The sequence below is a fragment of the Oryx dammah genome, unplaced genomic scaffold (assembly GCF_014754425.2).
Source record: "Oryx dammah isolate SB20612 unplaced genomic scaffold, SCBI_Odam_1.1 HiC_scaffold_26, whole genome shotgun sequence".
Lineage (NCBI taxonomy): Eukaryota > Metazoa > Chordata > Mammalia > Artiodactyla > Bovidae > Oryx > Oryx dammah.
The window spans coordinates 52,931,580-52,954,326 of record NW_024070210.1 but is presented as its reverse complement, the minus strand read 5'-3'; the positions used below and the strand labels follow the sequence as shown (position 1 = coordinate 52,954,326).

Below are 22,747 nucleotides of genomic sequence, written 5' to 3'. Positions count from 1 at the left end.
AAATTTAAACCTGGAGGGTTCCATCTGAAAGTTCAGATTTTCAGTTTCTTGTGGGAGGGAGGAAAATGATCTAATAACAGTGAATCAGTATTTGTAGATGTCAACAACCAACTGGTACTAGTCAAGGCCTCCTGCCTATCAATGGGTCCATCCCACTCGGCATTTATATCACTTCCCAGTCCCTGTATGCATCTCACCTTTGCAACTGTGATGTAGTCTATAAACATTAGAGGGAAATTGGCTTCTTTACTTTCCAAAATTTTGGTGATGGATATTAATGACAAAACCGATGTATTTCATAGAAGACTCACCATGCAAAAAAAAAAAAAGAAACCTGTCATTTCCTCATTCCTGTGACATTGGTGCTTCTTGGGAGATGTGACCTAGAAATGTTAGCACAGACAATGGAAAGCTTTTCATTTCAAGGGAGTCATGTTATAACATCCTCTGTTATATTTAATCGATTTTTAAGTACAGCACTATTATTAGAGAAACTTTGATAAGGGCCTTTGCTGTTTGGAAATTTGGTCTGTTTCACCCCGTGGTTCCTCATACAAGGTTATAATCCTCTGGGATATTTCAATTAGTTGCTGTGGGGGTGACTAAGTTAAGACCAGGAGAGAAGGAAGACTTCACCTGGAAAAGAACCAGCAGGTTCTGACTTGAGCACAGATGTCCTTGGTTCACAGAAATAACGGTTGTGTTCTTTAGATGGTTTCTTCTACCTCTGTACCCCACAAAACAGTTTTTAAGTGAAATTTATATTTCCAGTAAAATCTTTCTCCAAATATAACAAATTGAATGTTCTTTACGGTTTTTACACAAGCACCTTTTTATGGGTCTAAATTTAAATCCTCAAGAGCAGGGACATTTTAAGCCTGGTCTTTAACCACTGCACAGCATTAAAGGTGTAGCACAGCTCTTTTGATTAACAGAGAAACCTCTGAACTAGAAGCCAAGCTGAGCAGAGGTGGGTTTGATTTTTTTTTTTCTTGAACTAGAACAAAAACCTTCCGTTTTTGCCATGAGATCTTGGTTGGCTGAACCTTAAGCAGAGCTGTAATGAAAGTAAAATTTTCAGAAATGAATAAGGATTTGATTGAAAGCTGACATGATATCATGAAAGATGACCTGACTCACTTTAGGTGTGCTTCCACCTTATGATAAATAACGAGTGACTCTCTCCTGTTTGCTTGTCGGATGTTCAGCCCGGAGGTAACCCACACAGCTTGGCCTGTCTGTGGCCCCTGAACATGGCACTCGGGCTGAAAGTGCACTCAGTTTCCCCAGCCCCTCTTCCCTGACCAAGCTCTTTCCTCTGCCACAGCTGTCACCTCCCAGTGAGCCTGGGAGCCCTGTGCTTTCATCCATTCTCCACTTTCTCCTAAACTAGGGATTGTTCACATGTATTGTAGCATTTTCCACAATGAATAAAATTAAGTCATCATCAGGATTTTCCGCAAACCCAAAACTAAACAAGAATTTATCTGGAAAAAGGATGTAATGGGGCTCTGATTTTCTGTCCCATTTACGTGTGTAAAATAGTTTGAGGGGTTAAGAGTGGCTTAAAAGTGGTCAAAGACTTTGCTAATGCTTCTGTAAAGCTCTCCGAAATTCCCTGACATTTCCTTTAGGGTTTAAGTCCCTGCTCTTTAACTAAAAACTTCATTTTAGGCTAAATTTTGTCATTAGATTTGAAACAAATGAAACCACTTGTGCAACTGGAAAATAAATTATAAATTAACATATCCAAGATCAACTCTTTCCATAATAGTATCTACACTCCATTACTTTTAGTGAAATATATCTGACTTTCTGGCTGTGAAATTTTGCCCTTTATGTATTGGATGGGCCAAAAAGTTTGTTGGGGTTTTTCTGTAACATCTTAGGGAAAAGCCCAAACAAACTTTTTGGCCCACCCAATACACTTAGTACCTGAGTTACATACTCCAGATAAACAATCTACGTTCATTTTCTTAGAAAGTTGACTCGGAAATTCACTGGCATGCCAGTGGTTAGGACGTGGTGCTTTCACTGCCATGGGTCCTTGGTTCCATCCCTGGTTAGGGGATCTAGTTTCAAGTTTCATTTAGGTGATCCTGGCTCTGTTTTCACACAAACAAATCTGCCTAGGGAGCCAGGATCCAGCAAGCCAAGTGTTGTAGCAAAAAAAAAAAAGAAATTAAAAATAAAACAGCTAATTGCAGTTGTTACTATAATTACTAAAACCTATGAGAGACAACTGAATGTTGGACAAAGCATGAGACAAGAAGTCAGCTTATATGGGTGATTCTAGCTTTGCTGCAGGTTGTACAACCTAGTATAAGTCACGTTACCTCTGTAAGCTGCAATCTCCCCACCCATGGAATATAAAGATTCAGAGCATAGATTCTGGAGCTTTTGTATATATTTGAATCACTGTCCACTTGACAGCTATGACACCTTGAAAAGTCACTTAACCTCACTGTGGCTTGGTTTTTTCATCTGTAAAATGGGGATAATTTGTACAATTGTCATTAGTATCTTTCCCCCTAGAATTGTCATAAAGACTAAGGACAAAATATGTGTGTGTGTGTGAGAGACTGTGTATGTGTATGTGTGTATCTATTTGTGAGCATAGCACATAGTAAACTCTACCTCAGTGTCAAATTTATCATCATTGTTAATGTTATTACCTACAAAGTGAGGAGAATTTAGACCAGATAATATCTAAAGTTCCATCCCACTATGAAAATCTGTGACTTAGAAGACAGGATTTTCTATCTGAAGAATCTAGACCTTGGCTCTACTGATGCATGGTCATGGTTGAGGAAGTGAGCTGATTCGCTTGTCACAAAATGAGTTACCCAACTGAGCTCAGACCAGAAAACAGGTCTCCTAACTCTTAGTTCCAGGGTATTTCACTATACCAGACTGTTTGTCTGAGAGACTGCACTAACTCCTTAGCTTTTACTCCATCTGAGCATTTTCTTCTCTGCTGAAATGGAGACTTAAAAATAGGAAAGTGTCTAAAATCTTACACTTGCAAATCAAGTATGAATTTTGATCAAAGGCAGCTGGTGAGAATGCAGCCACTGCCCTCTGCTGGTCATGGAACATTGCATCATTTGTTATTGCTTCTAAAAGCTGGCTCAAACAGGTACGGGCGACAATTTTTAGGATGAAATGAAACAAGAAGATGCTTGACCATGTTAACTAGAGAAAAACAGGATCTGGAAGATAATACCGAGAGCTCTTCCCATCCTTCCCCTTCCAGGATTCTCCCAGCTTCCCTGTGAACCCTTCATCTACATCATTCCCCCCCCCCATATTTATAAAAACTGGTTTACTGTTTATACATTTATTTTCTTGTTTATGCTTCCCCATTATTTTTGTCTTTACTCCCCACTTCTCTTCACAAGCATCACTGATTCTAAGACAAATAATTGACTGGTTTCTCCCACTTTCTCTCTCTCAGTTTCTGTCCCTCTTTCCTGTATTTTTTCCTTTCATCTATGTTTTATTGTTTATGATGTTTACTTATGTTGTTTTCACATCTGTATGTTGCCAAGTAGGGTTGTTGAGTTTACTGTGTTTCACTTTCTCTAAGGAGATTCTAGTTTCAAGCTTCATTTATGTGATCCTGGCTCTGTTTTCACACAAACAAATTTGATTCTGTTTGAAGAAAGCAGTAACAAACTTCTAAATAAATAGTCTTATTAATGTTCCTAAGTTTGCACTCGACACCATTGTTTTAAATAACTTTCTTATTCTATATTCAAGATGCAAGAAGGGGATCACTTTGGAGTATGATTTTGTATTCTTGGAATCTTATCCATTTTTCTTTAGAATACTTTTTTTAGCCACATCCACAGCTTGCAGGATCTTAGTTCCCCAACCAGGGATTGAATCCACACCTGCTGCAGTGGAAGCCTGGAATCCCAACCACTGGGCCACCAGACAATTTCCTTAAAATACTTCTTTAATTGTCCTTGCCTTCTGTAACAATTATTAGCAACTTATTTCAAGCTGTTAGTCCCTTACATCTAGATTTCAGCAGCCTTCTAATTGGTCCTCCAACCTCTCCACCCTTCAGTCCACCAATGGCAGAACTACATGTTCTGTTTCCCCAAGTACAATGTTCATTATGTCAGCTCCCCCTTGAGAATCCCACTGACTCATTTTGTCAGTCAAGTCCATACTCTCAGTCTCCACATTCAGATCCTTCAGGATTTGGACTCTTACCTACCAATATTCCCGTTTTGAATCATCACTTTATCACATCTTCCTATCTCCTACAAATGCCGTATTTGTTCTTTCAATTACCATCCCGAATGTGGAAGAGGCCCACTGCCTCACACCACTGGCCTCTGCCTACCAAACCCTCCCCATTCTTCAAGATCCAGTCCAAATGTTCCTCTTCTGCCAAGAAGCATTGCCTAATTTTCCTCATCTCTCCCTTCCCTGATAGCACCTATTGCCTTTGTTTTTCTTCCTCTTCTGATATGATTCAACCTTATGCTGTCTAATGTCTTGAATTGTCCTTTCCGTGTGTCTGTACATGTTAACCAGATTATAAGTTCCTTGAGAAACTTATTTGGCTTCTATTTCTTTAATATCTCCAAAATCCTTACACTTCAGTATGAGAACAAATGTTTTATGTAACACATGCTTTGTTATCCTCTCTGTTCTGAGTGCTCAACTCATTTAATTCTCACAGAAGCCCTATAAAATAGGTACTATTTTTCTCATTTTACAGATCAGGAGACTGAAGCACAGAGAGGTTAAGTAACTTACCTAAGGTCACAGAACTACTAAATAGCAGAGCTGAGATTCCAACCCAGTCAATCTGGCTGCAAAGTCCAGCTCTTAACCACCACACTATATATAACGACTGGGCAGGCTTTCAGCAATGCTTGTTCTGAATTTTGCAGGAAAAACAAACACCACACATAATTGTCGTCATACAAAATACCATTTCCTAATTTTTCAAGAGTAGTCCCTCCCCATAAATGTATGTGGCAGATGTGTCTTCATAAAAATGCCAAGTAGAGATTGTGTCAGTCATTTTTCACAACTTGTCTAGGTCGATATTTGCTTATTCCCAGACACTAGTGTAAAGGCACAGAAAGTCAAGATTAGCAGGGTCTTTGAAGGCATGCAGTCTTATTGTTAAATGTTGGCTTTGCCTGTCCTTCCTCCTGCTCTAAAACACAAAATAGTTCCAGATTACTTACTTAAATATGGTTTCATTACTTACTTAAACCTGGTTCAGCCTGTTGCTTTATACTTGTTACCTTTTAAATTGAATAATTGAGTAGGGAAAACACTGATTATCCAAAGAAGAATGGCTTTTCATGTTGTGATCTCTTGTTTTCCACCTTAGAACACCTTGCACAGAATATATCTAAATCACATCTGGAAACTTGCCAATACTTGAGAGAAGAGCTCCAGCAGATAACGTGGCAGACTTTTCTGCAGGAGGAGATTGAGAATTATCAAAACAAGGTAGACTCTGAACAGTTTTACCTAAGATTGAGGCAACACTGGGAAATGTAAAAGATTTGAATACAAACAGACCAAAAAATGAATGTCTTTCATCAGATACCAGATTTCTATTTAATAATCTTTCTTCCAGAGCTGATTATGTTCCTGGGGCTTTGTCACCTTACTGAAATGTCACTGTGCAAAATTTCAGAAATAGCACAGAGATTCTGTTGTTCTGATAACTGTACATGTTTGTCCCATCATTTATCTACAGGGGGCTAGATTAAGCTGCTTCCAAAAGCCTCAATGAGTTGGGATTTTTCCCAATATCACAATGGGAGATTTCATGGTCTGGAAGTCAATGTAAAATAATCTTAGCCTCATGGTTTCAGAGGTTAAAAAGGAGTTTAGAGAATATGTGTTTAAAAAAAAAAGATGTGGAAGCTATGATCCTAACTCCAGTCTGAATCTAGCAATATGAGACTGACAAGCAGAGCTGCTGCTACTCATCTATTTCTATAAAACACACTGCTCACCAGATTACTTAAATGGGAGGGCAGGGCTGGAGAAGGGGGACATTTAATTATCCATTCTGCCCTTAGTAAAAGAAAATGCTTCGATTTCCCCTCCAAATCATGGAAATGCTGGCTTAGGAAGTACCGTGGAGATTATTGAGGTTAATCCTCCTCTTCATCTAACGTACAAGGAAACTAACATCCCGTAGCATATGGCTGGAGATTGAAAACATCAGGACTAGACCATGAGCCCTGGCTCCTAATTCAGTATTTCTCCCAACTTCTTATATTGGTGGAAACAGCCTTAAACTACGATTGGGAAAGTAAGTGAGCAGCAAGACGGACCCAGGTTAGCCTGTAACTAAATTGGAGAGTGGCTATATAAAAAGGCATTAAGCATGACAGGTTGGGAAATAGCAGCACATCACCTTGTTTGCCTTTGAGGTAACACGAGCAGCCACAGTTACAATGGGAAGCAGGAAAGCATTACACAACCACAAGGTGTGCAAAATAGGATTCCAAGCCAGAAATGCTGGGGTTTAAATCCCAGCTCCAGTACCTCCTAGCTGTGAAACCTCTTTGAGTGTTTGTGTTCATTTATGGCAAATGAAAGAACGTTCTTGTGAAAGTGAAATGAGACAAGGATGTCAGAAAGCACCCAGCTCATAGCAGGCGCACAGGAAATGTAACTGACTCCCCTTTCTTCTCTTCCTGAAGTAAAGTGGTATGAAATTCCCCGAGGCCAAGTAATTGCTTAAAAGGAGATTCTACCTTCCCTCTCTCTGTGGCCCAGGGTTAAAGCAGCGGCATGCTTGACTTTCCTCACACAGGTTTTCATCTTCTGCTGCATATATGCCCATAACATCTCCCCCCTGCCCTTTGCTAACAAAACGGCAAGAAGAGGAATTGAAGGAGACAAGAAAGAACTTGGAAGCAATCATTGTAACCCAAGTAACTGGCCAACTGTTTATTCTTAAATCCTCTAGCTTATGGGAATCTATTTCCAAAGAAAGATTGTACACGATAGGAAAACTTAAAAAAACTGAGTCAAAGATATGGGTAACTGTGGATGTTAATGTATTTCCCTCTTCAACAGCAGCGGGAGGTGATGTGGCAATTGTGTGCCATCAAAATTACAGAAGCTATACAGTACGTGGTGGAGTTTGCCAAACGCATTGATGGATTTATGGAACTATGTCAAAACGATCAAATTGTGCTTCTCAAAGCAGGTATGTGCTTTGCAAGTGAATTTTGAGATTTCTTCCTAACCTGCTTTCACCAGCTTGTTAAAGAAATGCTTGGTAAGGAAGGTGTCGGGAACAGTTTTTCTCCAAATGATAATAGCTCAGGTTTCACTTGCAGAAACTAAGGAATTTTTTTTTTAATGTTTGAGTTATTTGAAGGAAACATTCTCTCCATTTTGCTTCTTCTCTCTGTGAAAAGATTAATTTGAAAGACACCTGCATTCTCCAGTCCTAACCATTACCTGTGTTTTGTTTCTGTGCCCCAGGTCCTCAGGATGTTTTGATTATTTGTTAGGAAGATGGCTGTTTATGGAATTCAGAGAGATATCCCTGGCTTTTTGCTTGTTTGTTTTAATAACAGGACTCTATGTGTTTCTGGGCTTCCCAGGTGGCTCAATGATAAAGAATCTGCATGTCAGTATAGGAGAACCAGCGACTGCTGGTTCCATTCCTGGGTCAGGAAGATCCCCTGGAGTATGAAAATGACAACCTGTTCCAGTATTCTTGCCTGAAACATTCCATGGACAGAGGAGCCTGGAGGGCTGCAGTCCATGGGGTTGCAAAGAGTCAGACACAACTGAGCACGCACGCACACGTGTTTCTAGCAACTCCAAGACTGTATTTTTGCAGGACACAATCTGTCTTAAGAACTACAGGCCTTAGCTTAGGCAGAAGTCTTTAATTACCCTAGTGAACTCTGCCCTTTTAAATAAAGAGATAAGATGACTGAGTGCCCATGGGCTAAGCCCGGCCGTTGACTCAGAAGGGGAGTCTCTAAGGTCAAAATCAACTCACCAAGACAGAATAACCCATTCCATTTCTGCCTTTGCTCAGGTTCTCTAGAGGTGGTATTTATCAGAATGTGCCGTGCCTTTGACTCTCAGAACAATACCGTGTACTTCGATGGGAAATATGCTAGCCCCGATGTCTTCAAATCCTTAGGTAAGAAAACCTCTGGGCGCTTGGTCTTCAAATCAGGGCTAGGGGAAAAGATGGGAGTTGGGTGATAGCTCTTGAACAAAATGGAAATCGTGGAGTTTTTTGGATATAAGAGTTAAAGGATGTTATACACTAATGCATACCTGTGTTAATAATACTTTCTGATTAATTACCATAGAAAATTTACACAGCTCAAATGCTTTGTGTCCATATGACATGTAAAGGTCTAGAGTTTCATTTTATCTATTTGGTCATCAAAGAAATTTATGTTGTATATTCTTCCAGTTCCCTTCCAGATTTTAAGAACCAGGTTTGCAGGGGATATGTTTATTCAGTAAACTGGAAGATATGATTTGCTACATAAAATCAAGCAAAGACCTAAAAGTCTGCCCTTCCATACCTCTCAAATAACAATGTTAATGAGATACCAAAGAAAGAGAGTATAGTTAAGTGAAACTGTGGCATATACCTTAGAAATAAATTATTTTAGATGTCTATAAATAAAGTGAGATAAAGTTATTAAGGTTGGGATAGTATCCAAGATGTGTTGTTAAATGATTTCAAAAACAATTAAATGGCATATATACTTGAGAATATATATTTGAGAGGTATATATATATATACTTGAGAATAGCCCATTGACATTTAACTATATGCACATAATATGGAAATCTGAAAGAACAAACACCAAACTTAACCAATTTTGGGGGGTGGATTTTTTTATGGGACTTTCATATTCTATGTTTTCAGTTCTATAATAATTATAATGGCTTTACTACCATAAAGTGTCATTTGTTTTCATTTTTAAGCGTGTTGTTTTAACACGCTTGTTTGTTTTAAGGAAAACAAAAAATGAGTGAAATTAGCATTTCAGACTATAGCTGTTAGACTCTGTTGGTTAAGAGTGTGGGCTCTGAAGTTAGGCATCTAGCTTTGAATCTCAAGCTGTTACTTCCTCCCTGTGGAATCTTGGGTACATTCCTTTTCTTCCCAAGTTTGTTTCCTCGCCTTTACAGTGGGGGTAGTAACAATACTACTTTCTTCATAGGGCTGTTGTAGTATCGATAGAATGCCCAGAGGGTCCTCTCAGAGCAGCACCTGACGTAGTGATCACCTAATAACAGCTCACTGTCAATGGTACTTCCCTCGCAATCCAGTCGTTAACACTCTGTGCTTCCTCTGCAGGGGATACTGATTAAATCCGTGGTCAGGGAACTGAGATCCCATGTGCCATGTGGTGTGATCAATAAAAGAATACATGTATATATCTTAAATTACAATATTTTAAAAAATTCCCTCTCATTGTAAATGATGATATTGGTAGTAACTGTGATGGTGGCCAAACTGATTTTTTCTTTTAAGGTTTGAAAGTATTAAACTACAAGAAATGTTATTGGTATTCTCTCTGATCTTCAACTTGTAGATCTATCTTCACTTTTTTCCATCTTTTTTTCCCTAGGATAATAACTAAAATCCTAATCTGTCTTTAATTTTGGCAGGTTGTGAAGACTTTATTAGCTTTGTATTTGAATTTGGAAAGAGTTTATGTTCTATGCACCTGACTGAAGATGAAATTGCATTATTTTCTGCATTTGTCCTGATGTCAGCAGGTAAGATAACCAAATACAATGGTTTTTAAAGTGTCCAAGTAAAGAATTTTTACAAGTACACAACTTAGAATGACTATAGGATATTCAGGGGGATACCAAGAGAGACTGCCATCCTCGTTAAAATCTAATTTTCAGTTTTTCAGGTAACAATCCCTCTGCTACACACATTTATACATGTCCTATTTTAAGAAGACCTCATGCTATTCTGATAAACTCTTAAGAGATGAGAATTGAATAAAACCCTGTCTACAATTAACCTCCTGATAACAAGAGAAATGCTGTGGTAGAGTAGGCTTGCCCTCCTTAACACCAATCTCCAAGATAACGTGGTGTTTAAAACCTTCTCCTTTTTCTTAAAGTCCATTTGGAGGTCGTCCACAAGTTTATCTAAATTTAATCTCTATTTTTAACCAGTACTGCCTCTTGGTGATAATCACTTCTGAAAATTTGCTATCTTCTTTTTGGAATTCTTAGTCATAAAGACTCTATCCTAAACTAACAACCCTTAATTAATTTGGCATTCTCTTGACAATTTTAGTTGCCTTGTACTCATAAGACAATTTTCATATTTTTTGTAATGGCTAGGAGAATTGATATGAGTATTTCATTCAGAAACGTAACTTTTAGAAAGTGTTGGGGGGCTGTGGTGGTTTCATTTGCACTTGTTTGAGCATGGTTTTAGATTTAAATGACTATCTTTTTGGAAGAGGAGGACCCTCCTTTCCTTCAGATGTCAGTAAAAATGGAAAGGCTTAGCATTCTGTTTTGTGTCATAGATTAGTTTTCTTCTTCTTTAGGAGCAAATTTTGAATGAGGGGTGAAGGTGGCCTAATAGTCCCTGACTCTGTATTGTGGTGTAATAATCTATATCTAAGAGTCAGGAGGAATTGGGTGTTCTGACACCATGTTGGAAGTCTAAGGAGTCTGGTTTTTCACATTTAGATCGCTCATGGCTGCAGGAAAAGGTAAAAATTGAAAAGCTGCAACAGAAAATTCAGCTAGCTCTTCAACATGTCCTACAGAAGAATCACCGAGAAGATGGAATACTAACAAAGGTGAGAGCTAAAGGTTTCCAACTGACACAGCTGACTTATCCCTTGCCAACGTTCACACCAATCATGTTTGTAAGTCATCCCACCAGACCCAAGAATTCTCAGTAAGCGACAAGCTACTGAAAAGAAAAGTAGCTCCATTTCAGAAAATTCTCTTGTGCCAAAATTCAGGTTAAGTTCTATTTATTATCATTGGTTATAAAGTGTCCTGGAATAATGGAGCAATGATAGAATTTTTTTTTTAAGTATTAATCATTCTGAAACCACCGCAACCTACTCCAGGATTCTTGCCTGGAGAATCCCATGGACGGAGGAGATTGGTGGGCTAGTCCACGGGTCACAAAGAGTCAGACACGACTGAGCAACTTCACTTCACTTTACCCTATTCCATTAGAGCTGAGCAAAAAGCAGAGTTAATGTCCCATACTGATATAAACTAGAGAACTTAGAATTTAAATCTTGGAATTTAGAAGAAGGAAGTGCTGAAGGACTAAAGCATCCAGAGTAACCATCTATTTTAATTTTAGTTCTATTTCCATTAAATTCATTAATAGTCAACAATAAATGACTTTTGTATTTTCTTCATCAGTTTCTCATTACTATCCTGTATACAAAACATAAGATTTCTTTTGTGCTTATTATCTTTCACAGTAAAGATATAATTAGGATGGTAATTTAAAATAGGCTAATATCCTTCGGTGCTAGTGCTAGTAATATGTATTTAGTCTTAGAAAAATCAGCCCTGTTTTTCTTGGATTATTTTACTTGTTTTATTGTTCCAGATGATGATTTGAAAGGTTTGGGGTTTTCTTCCTGTTTACTTTCATTCTTTTCTCCTGATAGCGAGGCAAGGTCAGAAAGAAGTTGGGGGTTAATTGCAGTTTGGTTTTGATTTTGCATCTATTAAATGAGACACTGAGGCAGGAATGGGAAATGGAAGAAGACCTTGTCTCCATCTTCTTGCCCCAAGGTCAGGACACCATTAGGGTCTTTGATTACAGAGAGCACCTAATGCATAACACATGGTCAAGACGGATGCTCTGGTGAAACATTTCTTAGGATTGTTCTGAGTTGAATATTCTGTGCAGTATTGTGCTTTAGAGTTTAAAAAGCATTTGTGGAAGTCATGCTGCTGTCCTCAGCAGGTAAATAGTCAATGCTGAGACTCCACCAGTCCTGTTAACTTTTTTTTTTTTTCCCAAACCAGGGCCTTTTGCTCAGACCCAGAATTGCTTTGTTCTAGGCAGAGCTCTTTCTAGAGAAGAAACTTGTTGTCGTTGGAGTTAGATAGTATTCCTTTTGCATAAAATATGTAACAGGTGGCTTTGCCTGCAGTAGCAGTGACTTTATCTACCCGTGGCTACCCCTTTGCCCCCTTCTCTGTTGTCTGCCACCACATCTCTTCCTTTTCCCCAGTGGTAAAAGGCAGGGTTCAGGGTGATAGAGCAGAAAGCATGTTGGAGGAGGGAGTAAGAGACTTGAGTTCTTTTACTTATGAACATCTTTCCGGGTTACAGATTATTGAAGACAATGTTTGTCTTCAAAATCATATGTAACATATACCTGGTATTCTATATCATTTATTTTTACCGTCTCTCTATTACTAGATGTGTAAGCTGTATCAAGTGTGTTTCATCATTGTAAACGGTGTTGTGACGATCGTCCAGATTCCCTGATTTTTGATTCTTGCATTTCTTCTCTCCTGACCCCATGTCCTTTCTTCCACTTACAGTTAATATGCAAGGTGTCTACATTAAGAGCCTTATGTGGACGGCATACAGAAAAGCTAATGGCGTTTAAAGCAATATACCCAGACATTGTGCGACTTCATTTTCCTCCATTATACAAGGAGTTGTTCACTTCAGAATTTGAGCCAGCCATGCAGATTGATGGGTAAATGTATCACCTAAGCACTTCTAGAATGTCTGAAGTCCAAACAATGAAAAGCAAACAAACAAATCAATTAACCGAGACACTTTATATGGCCCTGCACAGACCTGGAGCGCCAACACACTGCACATTCTTTGGTGATCGGGGTCAGGCAAAGGAGGGGAAACAATGAAAACAAATAAAAGTTGAACTTGGTTTTCTCATGCATATGATTTCCATTATGCCTACAGATATGGACCCTTTTTCTGTCTCGACTTCTTGATCGTTGACCTCTGTTTACAACAGAAGGCGGGTACTAAAGTTGGAAGATGTCCTTTTCTTGTAGCTCACTGCCCACAGACTTTCTACAGAGTCACCCATCTGTCGGTAACCACAGAGGGTCCAGCACTAATCGGTGACTGGTGTGCATAGCGGAGGTTGCAGCATTACTTTGCACAACTTGCTCTTTGTCTCATGAAGGAAGTTTTTATTTTTTTCACCGATTATTGCCAGTCAGCAGGACGGCACGAAAAGGGTCCATGGCACTAGCAACAATAGCATTATAATATATTACAGGGTAAATGGGCATGAAGACTATATATAGCTAAAAAGAGATATTGTTTATATATTGTTTTAATTAATATAAAATGTAGTTACTGGAGTAGCTTTTCCTGTTGAATTGATAAGGCACTTTCATTTTGCACCTTTTTTCTTTAAATTAAATGCTAGCGTGTTCACTGTCGTGTCGCATGTGCACCAGAAACACAGGTTTAACTGAGAAGGCTTGGAAGGTACGTCGGGAGGTATTTATGCTGCTGTTTACACAAATATTTTTAAAAGACTGGCTGGTCATATCTAGAAATCATGCTGTTGGATTAATTTTTTTTTTTTTTTTTACATGTGAATTTGGAATTAGACACAGAACTCTCCCTAAATTGTACTTTGCTTTTTGGATAAGTTTAAGGATAGATGTGTTTATGCTTCATACAAAGTTGAGTGATTGATTGGGGTGGATTTACGCCCTCATGCACAGTATTTTTCCAAAGCTTTTGAGCATGCCACCTCATGGAGATTGGGGAGTGGGGGGGTGCTCATTTCACACAGTTGAGTAGACTCAGTCTCAACTTGGAATTCTTAGGCTTTAAGAACAGATCAGTAACCAGAATATTTATCAGAATCTAGCTTTTAGTAGAAGAAGGACCCAAAGATTTTTGTCTGGAGCAAACGCACACTCCCCATGTGTGAAGACATGAAGCATTTACTTCGTGAATGTTTATGTTCTTGGTATCATCTAGGAACCCTGAGACTTTCAGAGTGAATGGTTTCTAGACTAACTGCCTCTCCATGGTGTCATTCTAGAACACTCTTCTCCATATTTCACAGCCAATGGACAGGAGGGCAAAGGAAACATACGATGTTGAACCAGTTTCTCTTATTTAAATGTTAACTATTGTTAAGTCTTTAAAGTGAAGTCGATGCAAGCTGCAAACATTTTCTTTTGTATTTATCTTCACTAGAAAACTGTGGACTGTAATTTATTTTATTAAATCTTTAGAAGACAGTTTGGCTTTTGTATTCAGGTGAGAAATATTGAGTTGTTTTTGTTTAATTTTGTGTATATGTGTGTCTTTTGTTTTTTACATAATTCCCAGTAGGGGGGAAAGGGGAAAGAAACAGTCTGATAAGACAAGTGTGCATATTCTAAAATAAGTGACCTTTGGGAATATAGGCGTTTAGATGATTTTAGTCACACTTGGAGTGGGATTCAAACCTCTGGCCTGATATCAAAGACCATGTCTATAGAGAAGAGAGAACATCTTCCCATAGTGTAAAGGTGAGCATTTCCTAGGACCTTTTTACAGGGAAGAAAGGATCTCCTCTGCCACCAGGGTTTCTTCCCCCATCCTCCAATCTTCTGCAGGAATTCAACTCCTGCTGGGTCACCCAGAGCCCTCCACTCTGTTTTTAACTCCACTGACTTTCTGACTTGTTTCCTGAGGGACTTGGAAAAGGGGAAGGAACTATTCACACAGAAGTGTGTATGAAGCCTAAATAACATCTTTTTTTAAAGTTTTTTTTTCAAAAATACAGTAAGGGTTTAAGCATAAGTAGAAGATGAGAATAGTATTTACTTAAATTTCTTACAAGCATATAAAACTTTATGTGACTTTATATAGAGAGGTAACTATCAGCATATAGTATTTATATTTGGGCAAGAAGGGTTAAATCAAATTTTTAATTTAAACATAGTTCCTTGAAAAATCAATAGTATTTATACTCTGAATAGAGTACCAACTTTAGTTCAGTTATTTATTCATCCTTTTTTTCCCCCCTGTTGTTTCTCCTTTTGGGAAGAAATGGTGTGTTTTATTTTGGTTGGGGTTTGTTTTTGCTTTTTTGTCATTTTGATTCACTAAATTTGGGGATGATTTTATTAAAGTCTATTAACTTCTTTTTAACCAAAGCTTTCTGAATATGACCAGCCTCAGGTGCTAGCGCATTAAAGAGCAACTAAACCTAATTCCAGTGTCCATTTGTGAAATGATGAGAGCTAATTGGACTTCTCTGAGGGTGAGAGAGAATACAATGTTGGACATAAATTTCTTTTCCCAGAAAGGATTTTGCATGTACCTAATGCAAAAAAAAAGATGCTCTAATCTCAGTAAGTCACTCCATGGTGACATTGCTTTTGGAGTAAACCAAGATACATTGACATGATGCTGCTACTAGGTCTTTGTGAAAGAAAAACAGGGTGTGGACTTTAAGACGAAGTACATCGACAGTGTAGGAACAGAGTAGTAGAGGCGCGCTCGGTGAAATGAGGGAACAACTATTATACGGATTGAAGTTGGGATCTGAAGTTAAACAATTTTTGTTGAAAAAATACGAAGTGCAGAGAAGGATGTGAAAAACTTTGCATTTTTATTTTCTTCCTTATTACAGAAATACCTGTGTGATGACACAAAATACTTGCTGATATAGAACAATTATTCTTAATCGTTCTTGTAATTAAAATTGCCTAAACTTAAATGTCCAATAGTCTTTTAAAGATTGGAATCGCATCATTGTTATCCTGACTGCTATAATGCCTCTTATACAATTTTTAAACGTATGGTAAATAAGGCTTTTGCACAAAGCCTGAACACCTTTGGTTACAGTGGTGTCCAAATGGTTGCATTCTGTTGTGAAGAAACTGGCCTTGGTCACAATGAAATCAAAAGTGCAGATGAAAAGTGCAAATTGTGGTTAAAGCTATGGATTTTTTTTTAAGTGTTCAGCATCCTAATTTGCTTTAAAGGTGTGGTTTTTTTTTAAGTCTTCAGCATCCTAATTCACCCTTTCTAACTTAAAGAAAACATTACTTAAGACACTGCTTCTAAGTTTGGTTGTTCTTTATAGTGTGGATATTCAGATCTCTGTGAGTGTATGGGGATGGGCTGAGGGTCAGGTGAGGAGGGAGTGGGTGTGTGTGTGTGTGTGCGTGTATGGTTTTTGTATGTATGATGTGTATGTGTCGGACCGCTTCTAGGCTACTAAGTGTCAATGGAAAAGAAAATGTATTCAAAATACTTAAATCAAAACTAGAAGATGGAAAAAAAAAAGATTTATTCTATACAAAGCCTTGTCTGGACCACTTTAGAGAGACTTCTATTTTTTTAACCCTTCTATAAATATTTGATGGCACTTGAAATATTCCTGCAATAAAATGTGATTTGTGTAAAGAAAAAAAAGATTTTGTAATGTGAAACAAAGAAAGAAAGTAATGTAATTTTCTAAAAAAAGAAATACAAACAAACAAACTTTGTATTATTTTCTTGATGGAATTTGTCTATCTGTCTTTGGAGAACTTTTTATTTCATTGAATGTGCCATAGTAGAAATACGTGTTTTTAGTTTTAGACTTAAGGAATAGCTGTTTGTGTTCCGACATTCCAAAATGCAAAACAACCTAGTAGAATCTTTAATGAAAAGGTTTAAGTAGGATGTAAGCTTCTCTCATTGTTGCTTTTTTGCACATGTTCTTCATTCCTCTCTAGTGCAATATGTACATAGAGCACTTCCAGGTGTACTTTGATCCCTCAGGGAAAATTACATATTTGTACAGTTTTTTTGGTTTTGTTTCTTTTTTTTTTTTTTTTGCCTTTGTTTTTGGCTAAGGAATGTCGATTGAATCACTTGTTATTGTTGAGAGGCAGCCAGATAATAATCCTAAAGCCACTGTTTCAAACATTGATTGTTTAAATCATGTGTCCTTCCAATGCTATTATTTGAAGATAATAATAATAATAAATTATTTTCTGACAGTTCTTTGTGCTGATTGGTGGAAAAAAAGGGGTAAATAAGCACCTTACGATTGACTTACTGTGAATGACAATCCATCTTGATATCAATAATAGAAGCCCTATCATTTTGGAGTTCGGGTTATAAGAAACAAACAATGTGCTCAGGGATCTTCTAAAACTCTTAAAACAGGGTGGCCAGTACTACTGGGACAAAATTGTGTTTTGTATTGTTAATAATTATGATAATACTATCCCTCCAAGGCACAAGTGAACTGTGTAGAACTGCGTGTGTGTAAACCTCACTATTGTTCATTTTGTTTTGTTCAAAATGTATATGTTCTTTGGTCTTATGTGCTTAAAAACATTGAATAACTTCCAGAGCAGTATAAAGGGATGCCAGTATGTTCAAAAGATAAACTAAGAGGGCATAAGCAACCAAGAGCATCATTCGAAGTACAGTCCTACAAACTCCACTCACCATTTCTCTAATAATTAAAATATTCTTGATATATTTTATTTATATCATTATATATTAAAAGGTATTTCAAATTCTATATAGTATGTATAAAAATTTTTAGAAGCAGTCGTGAGATAAGAGCCCTGCCTATCAGTGCAGTGAGAGAGGTAAAAGATGAAATTTTTTTTTTTTCAAATACCAGCAAGTAACTCCTATTTTCACTGTGTTCTCCTCTAGAAACAAACAAACAAAAAATTCCTTTTGAGGGGATTTTAACTGTCTTTTACTTCCACATTTGTAATCTGTTGAGTTAATATAAGAGCAAACGCCTATAAAGAGAAGCAAAACCCACCAATGTAACAGCAACGTGAGCCAGCTTTTAGGATAACATTTTATGTTTTTGAAACATTTTGAAAGTAATTATTTGAACATGTTACTTTCCATAACCTCAGTGAACCTCGGTGTAATTGTTCGCTTTGATTCTTCCACACCTAGAGTACATTTTCAGAAGAAGCATTGCGTATTTTCTTACCCCATGGAAAAGCAAAATTTAGGATTACTTTCCATGTTGTTTAGATAAAAAAAGAAACCGTCACCTTGTTTTGATGATAAAGACTATGAAAACTGGCATAAATCTCTCTCTCTCCATATACATATATATATATGTTTATACACACACATACATGTACACACAGAAGTTATTAACATACATATTATACCATTTAGTTCCCAGTTCTTACTTAAAGATATGACACAGCAGAAGCCCATTAAAACAACTTTATCCTATAGATCAGGGTATGCCCATAAATGCAATTGCAACAGTAAATCATCTATTACTAACAGTCTGATACACGTCTTCATTGTATTCCCAAAACACTAGTATTATTAAAGAGGTTCCACCAGATTTGATGAAAGAGACTTTCCTATTATTGTTTATTCTTAAGATAAGGCTGGCAAGCACTATCTTTACAAAGTAGTTGGTTTCACTTCTGGGTCTGTTTGCTTGTTTGTTTGTGTAAGTGAGCTCATTTTTGTCAGGCTCTCAGTACAGTTTTTAAAATAATCCGGAAGCCTGGCTTCATACTAAGGAGATATTGTAGATGGAGGGGATCTCCATGTTTAACCAGACCCTCAGAACTTAGAGCAATAAATACATTCAGTCATTTATTTATTTATAAATGAATGATACTATCCCTATATTCAGTCCAAATAGAAACAATGTCTTTTCAGCAATGCAACATAACATGGAGTCTTGCGTTAAGGTGAATATGAGAATTTTAAGGAGATGCCTAGAAAATCCATATTTGCTGTTGACATTTAGTGTTTGCCACAACAAACATCACACCCCTTTTTCTCTTTCCCTTCTAAGAACTGATGAAAGATAGCTTCCTATTAGCTCTGACATCCTGCGTGTGCCATTGTGTTGTTCTCCAAGAGCAATTAAGTTCTTTGCAGTGTTCGTGTGTGATTCCTTTCTCCTCAATATTTCTTTAACATGGATGAATAGTATTCCTACGAACTTGGTTATCACTGAACAGATTGCATATGTAAATGCAGATAATTCTTGAGCAATATAGTGAATATGATTTCACACACATACAAATCTGTATGTACTGTACACATCTTCCTGAATCTAAAACTCTCTTCTTAGCCACAATGGTTTGAAATCTCATATAAAACAGTGGTAAATTTTTAAACATTAGGACATTAGCTGGCTGCTTCTTTAAATGTACCTGTATTGTCTGCCTGCTCCTTTTGTGGAGATGTGTTTTTGTATTGGATGTTTGGGCCAATGGGAGGCTTCAAGCAACAACATATTTTCCCAGTTTAAATATATTTAACATACGACAAACCCCAGACAAGGCTTTTAATATGTATAAAGAACTGCAGTGTTAGGTGGTTTATTTGCAAACCGTTTTCAATGTTGTCCATTTTTATGGCACCTTTAACAATATTCTTGTTTCCAAAGTACAAAAAAAAAAAAATAGGTTAAATAATCTAGCCATAACTGAATGTCAAGCAATAAAACAAATGACTTTTGTGCATAGACTTAAAAAAATACAAATTTTAGACATCTGCATGTAAATGCAATCTCTTGTTTACTGCTTTCTTCAACTTGAGCAATTGATTCCTTATTTACTATTAACTTAAGAACTTGTAATGGCCTGTAAACATTTTCTCTCTTACTCTTCTTTCAAATTTACCTTCATCCCTGCTTTTGAGTCATAATATTTAATGTTGTTCTGCACATCTCTATACAGTTAACTTTTTGGCTTTCATTCTGTATAGATAAGAAAATGTTATATTATAAACAGCCTACTCAGTGCAAATATTTATCTGTTTATCAAATCCACAATATGCTGTATAATACTGGTTTTACTATATAATCTATTTTAGACATAGCTGTTTAGAACTAGAGTGTGCTATTTTTGTGTTTTTCTGATGTGTGGTGCTAGATAAGTTACTTTTGTGAACAACAACAAAAAAAAACCCTTTTATTCCTAGACAATACCACCTTTGGGTCTTGTTAATTTCACTGAGTATAACTATATATTTGTATATATATACATATATATATATCTACCTGTGCCCAACTGGCAGCTGTATCAGAGTGCTGGATTTGGGACATGCTTTTCTCTTTAAATACATAATATCATGATATAAATTATTCTAGAGTGTATTTAATTAGGATAAAATTACTTCCTTAGTATGGATATTTGACATCTATAGGGTGAATTTGTTTATAAATATGGATATATGAAAATGTATTAGCATTTACTTTATGTTTGCTACTTGGCTTTATACCATATCTCCTAAGCTGAAAAATAATTTGCCAGGCCTTCAAGATCCTAAAGAAACACTCTAGTTTAATGGAGTATTATTTTTTTTTCTTACTAAGGCACCTTATTATTGGCACCTGACAGAGTTGTGTACTTAGCTCCTATAATAGATAATACACATTTATATAAAATATCCTTGTTGGCTTGATGGCAGAATAAACCTTTCCCCTCCTACCTGAGCCATGAGAAGTATAGAGACATCCGCTATCATGGCAGAACATGGGCCATAAAGCAGCTTTGACAAGGGATGTTCTGTGTTAACTTGACCTCAACCAGTTCCATGAACTGAGTGAAGGACCTTCATTTAAAAGTCATTTAATAATGAGCTTAGTTAATTCTTTCACCTGTTCTCCCAAGACCTATCAGCTTTCTTAAAAAAAAAATCCACATATATCAAATATCTAACTAAGGATGTAGTTAACCTTATTAAATATTGATTAGAATTGTTCTGTAATATTACTGAATTTGTAAGATCTTTAGCAAAGATTTTTGAGCAATTTATAAATATAGAGCAAATGTTTCTGTTTACTGCACTTTTTGTAATTGAAGGTGATAAATTCTCAAGCCATGGTTATTGGCTTCCATGCACTGAATATTTACCCACAATTCTAGACATTTTCCATTTTTATGGAAGAGTTGCTGTTACCTTAATTATAAATGCAATCATGTGGTTAATGAGAGCTAATGCTAATAGTTAACCTTTTAAAATGAATTGGCTACAGTTTAGGGAGAAATATCTTTGAATACAAATCATTTCATTCCTTATTGCTTTGCTTAGAAAGAGATTGAAACTTTTTTTTTTTTTTGGCACCATTTCGTATCCTAAGGTTCCTAAGGATAGAGATAGTATCTCTTTGTGTCTGCACAGTGGCCAGCACATGTCAGCATTTGATAATTGTTAAATGACAACAGGTGTGCCCCAATTCCAACTTTTTTCCTGAGTTGTTTTGGTAAATTTATAAAGTATGCCAAGCGTTATGGTTAATACTTTCTTCTACAACCAAGTTTTAAAGCCACATTTTCAAATACCACATGAAATGCTGATTCTAATTGTGTGTAGGTCTTGAGGATTAAGCACACAAATTTCACAAAACTCTGTGAGTAACAAACTCAGCCTTCTGTAAATATACATGCAAGTTCAGAAACAGTAATACTGTACCTATAAATATGCGCTGTCTGTTTTGTGTACAGTATGTAAAAACTCCTTTTCTGCCACACTAAAAATGCAAGCCATTTATGGGAATCCTAAAAAATAGTATTGTACTAAAACTTTGCTAATGATCTTTATTAGAGGATCATCCAACTTTTCACTGACATTGGGTTTTCTTTTCAATTCACTCTTACAGTAGTCTGCTTATTTCCAGCCGTTTGTTATTTTATTGAGTCCTCAATTTAAAAAAAATATTTTGATTCATTTTGTAAATACAAGCTGTAAAAAAGAGAGATTTAATGTTGTCTTTTAAATACTCCGATTTTCATTCTAATATGAATGTTGTTATATTGTACTTAGAAACTGTACCTTTAATATTACATTACCTTTATTAAAAGTGCATTGAACACATCAATTTTAGATGTGCTTTATGTACGGATATCCTATAATAAAATTTCAGCTTCTAATGGAACACTTGCCTCATTTTTCTTTCTTTTTTTTGGTTCTTGAGTTGCATGTACAGTTTTCTAGCTTGTTTCCATAGAATGGAGTAGGACAACCTTGCTACTCAAAGTGGGTCCATAGACCTGCGGCACTGGCATCACTCATGACCTTGACCTTATCAGAAATGCAAAAACCTAGGCACCATCCCAGACCTACTAAAACAGGATGTGCATTTTCACAAAATCTCCAGGTGATTGGTTTGCATATTAACGTTTGAGAAGCACTGGTCTATAAGGTAGTACTTTAAAAAATATAATTTGTCTCTATTTTGCAGGGAACAAAACATATACAAGGATCGAGCTACCCTTTGATCAGAAAAGGCAAAGAAGGAAATTTCAACTTGTGAGGAAACATCTATTGATTGATAGTAGCTGCCAGAATTGCAGAAATGAGGATTCTCAAAGGAGTGCCATGACTGATCGGTGATATCTACCCTGAATGTAGGAGGGGAGAAAACCTGAACTCACACCACACTTTGTCATCTTTGCTTTAGAAATCATTAAAGGAGAATGTCAAAATGATGCCAAAGGCTTTAAAGATGCCAAAGACTTTTTAAAAATTTGACTTTACCTGGTCTCTCATTGTACCATCCCAGCCTGGCCCCTTCTCTTGAGTAGATCAGATAAGAGTAAACCAATAGAGTTAACTTCAGCTAAATATCACATAATTTTAATGATGCAAAGCCTCATCATAAATTATTTTCAAAGTAATCTCAAGGACATTGACATTATAAAATATTTGGAAGTCAGACTGAAGTCAGACTAAAGGAAACTGAGTTGGGCTTTTCCTCCACCCACATTCCTAAGCGTCTCTTGCACT

The 22,747-nt window shown here is 36.8% G+C and overlaps 1 protein-coding gene across 2 annotated transcripts in view; it reads left to right on the top strand.

Annotated features, from left to right (window-relative positions):
* RORA (RAR related orphan receptor A) overlaps positions 1–22,450 on the top strand; it is a 111,398-nt gene extending 88,948 nt beyond the window's left edge. The window contains exons 5-11 of one of the 2 annotated variants that reach the window (XR_005718702.1): positions 5,366–5,487; positions 7,078–7,210; positions 8,060–8,167; positions 9,664–9,774; positions 10,717–10,829; positions 12,559–14,275; positions 22,203–22,449. Coding sequence is in view for 1 of the 2 variants with exons in the window: in XM_040226661.1 (XP_040082595.1) it covers positions 5,366–5,487; positions 7,078–7,210; positions 8,060–8,167; positions 9,664–9,774; positions 10,717–10,829; positions 12,559–12,719; positions 22,203–22,239 (785 nt within the window). In the remaining variant the exon portion in view is untranslated. Of the gene's footprint in view, positions 1–5,365; positions 5,488–7,077; positions 7,211–8,059; positions 8,168–9,663; positions 9,775–10,716; positions 10,830–12,558; positions 14,276–22,202 lie in introns of both variants that reach the window. The other variant, XM_040226661.1, reaches the window with a different exon arrangement.
* Positions 22,451–22,747: the final 297 nt, after the last annotated feature.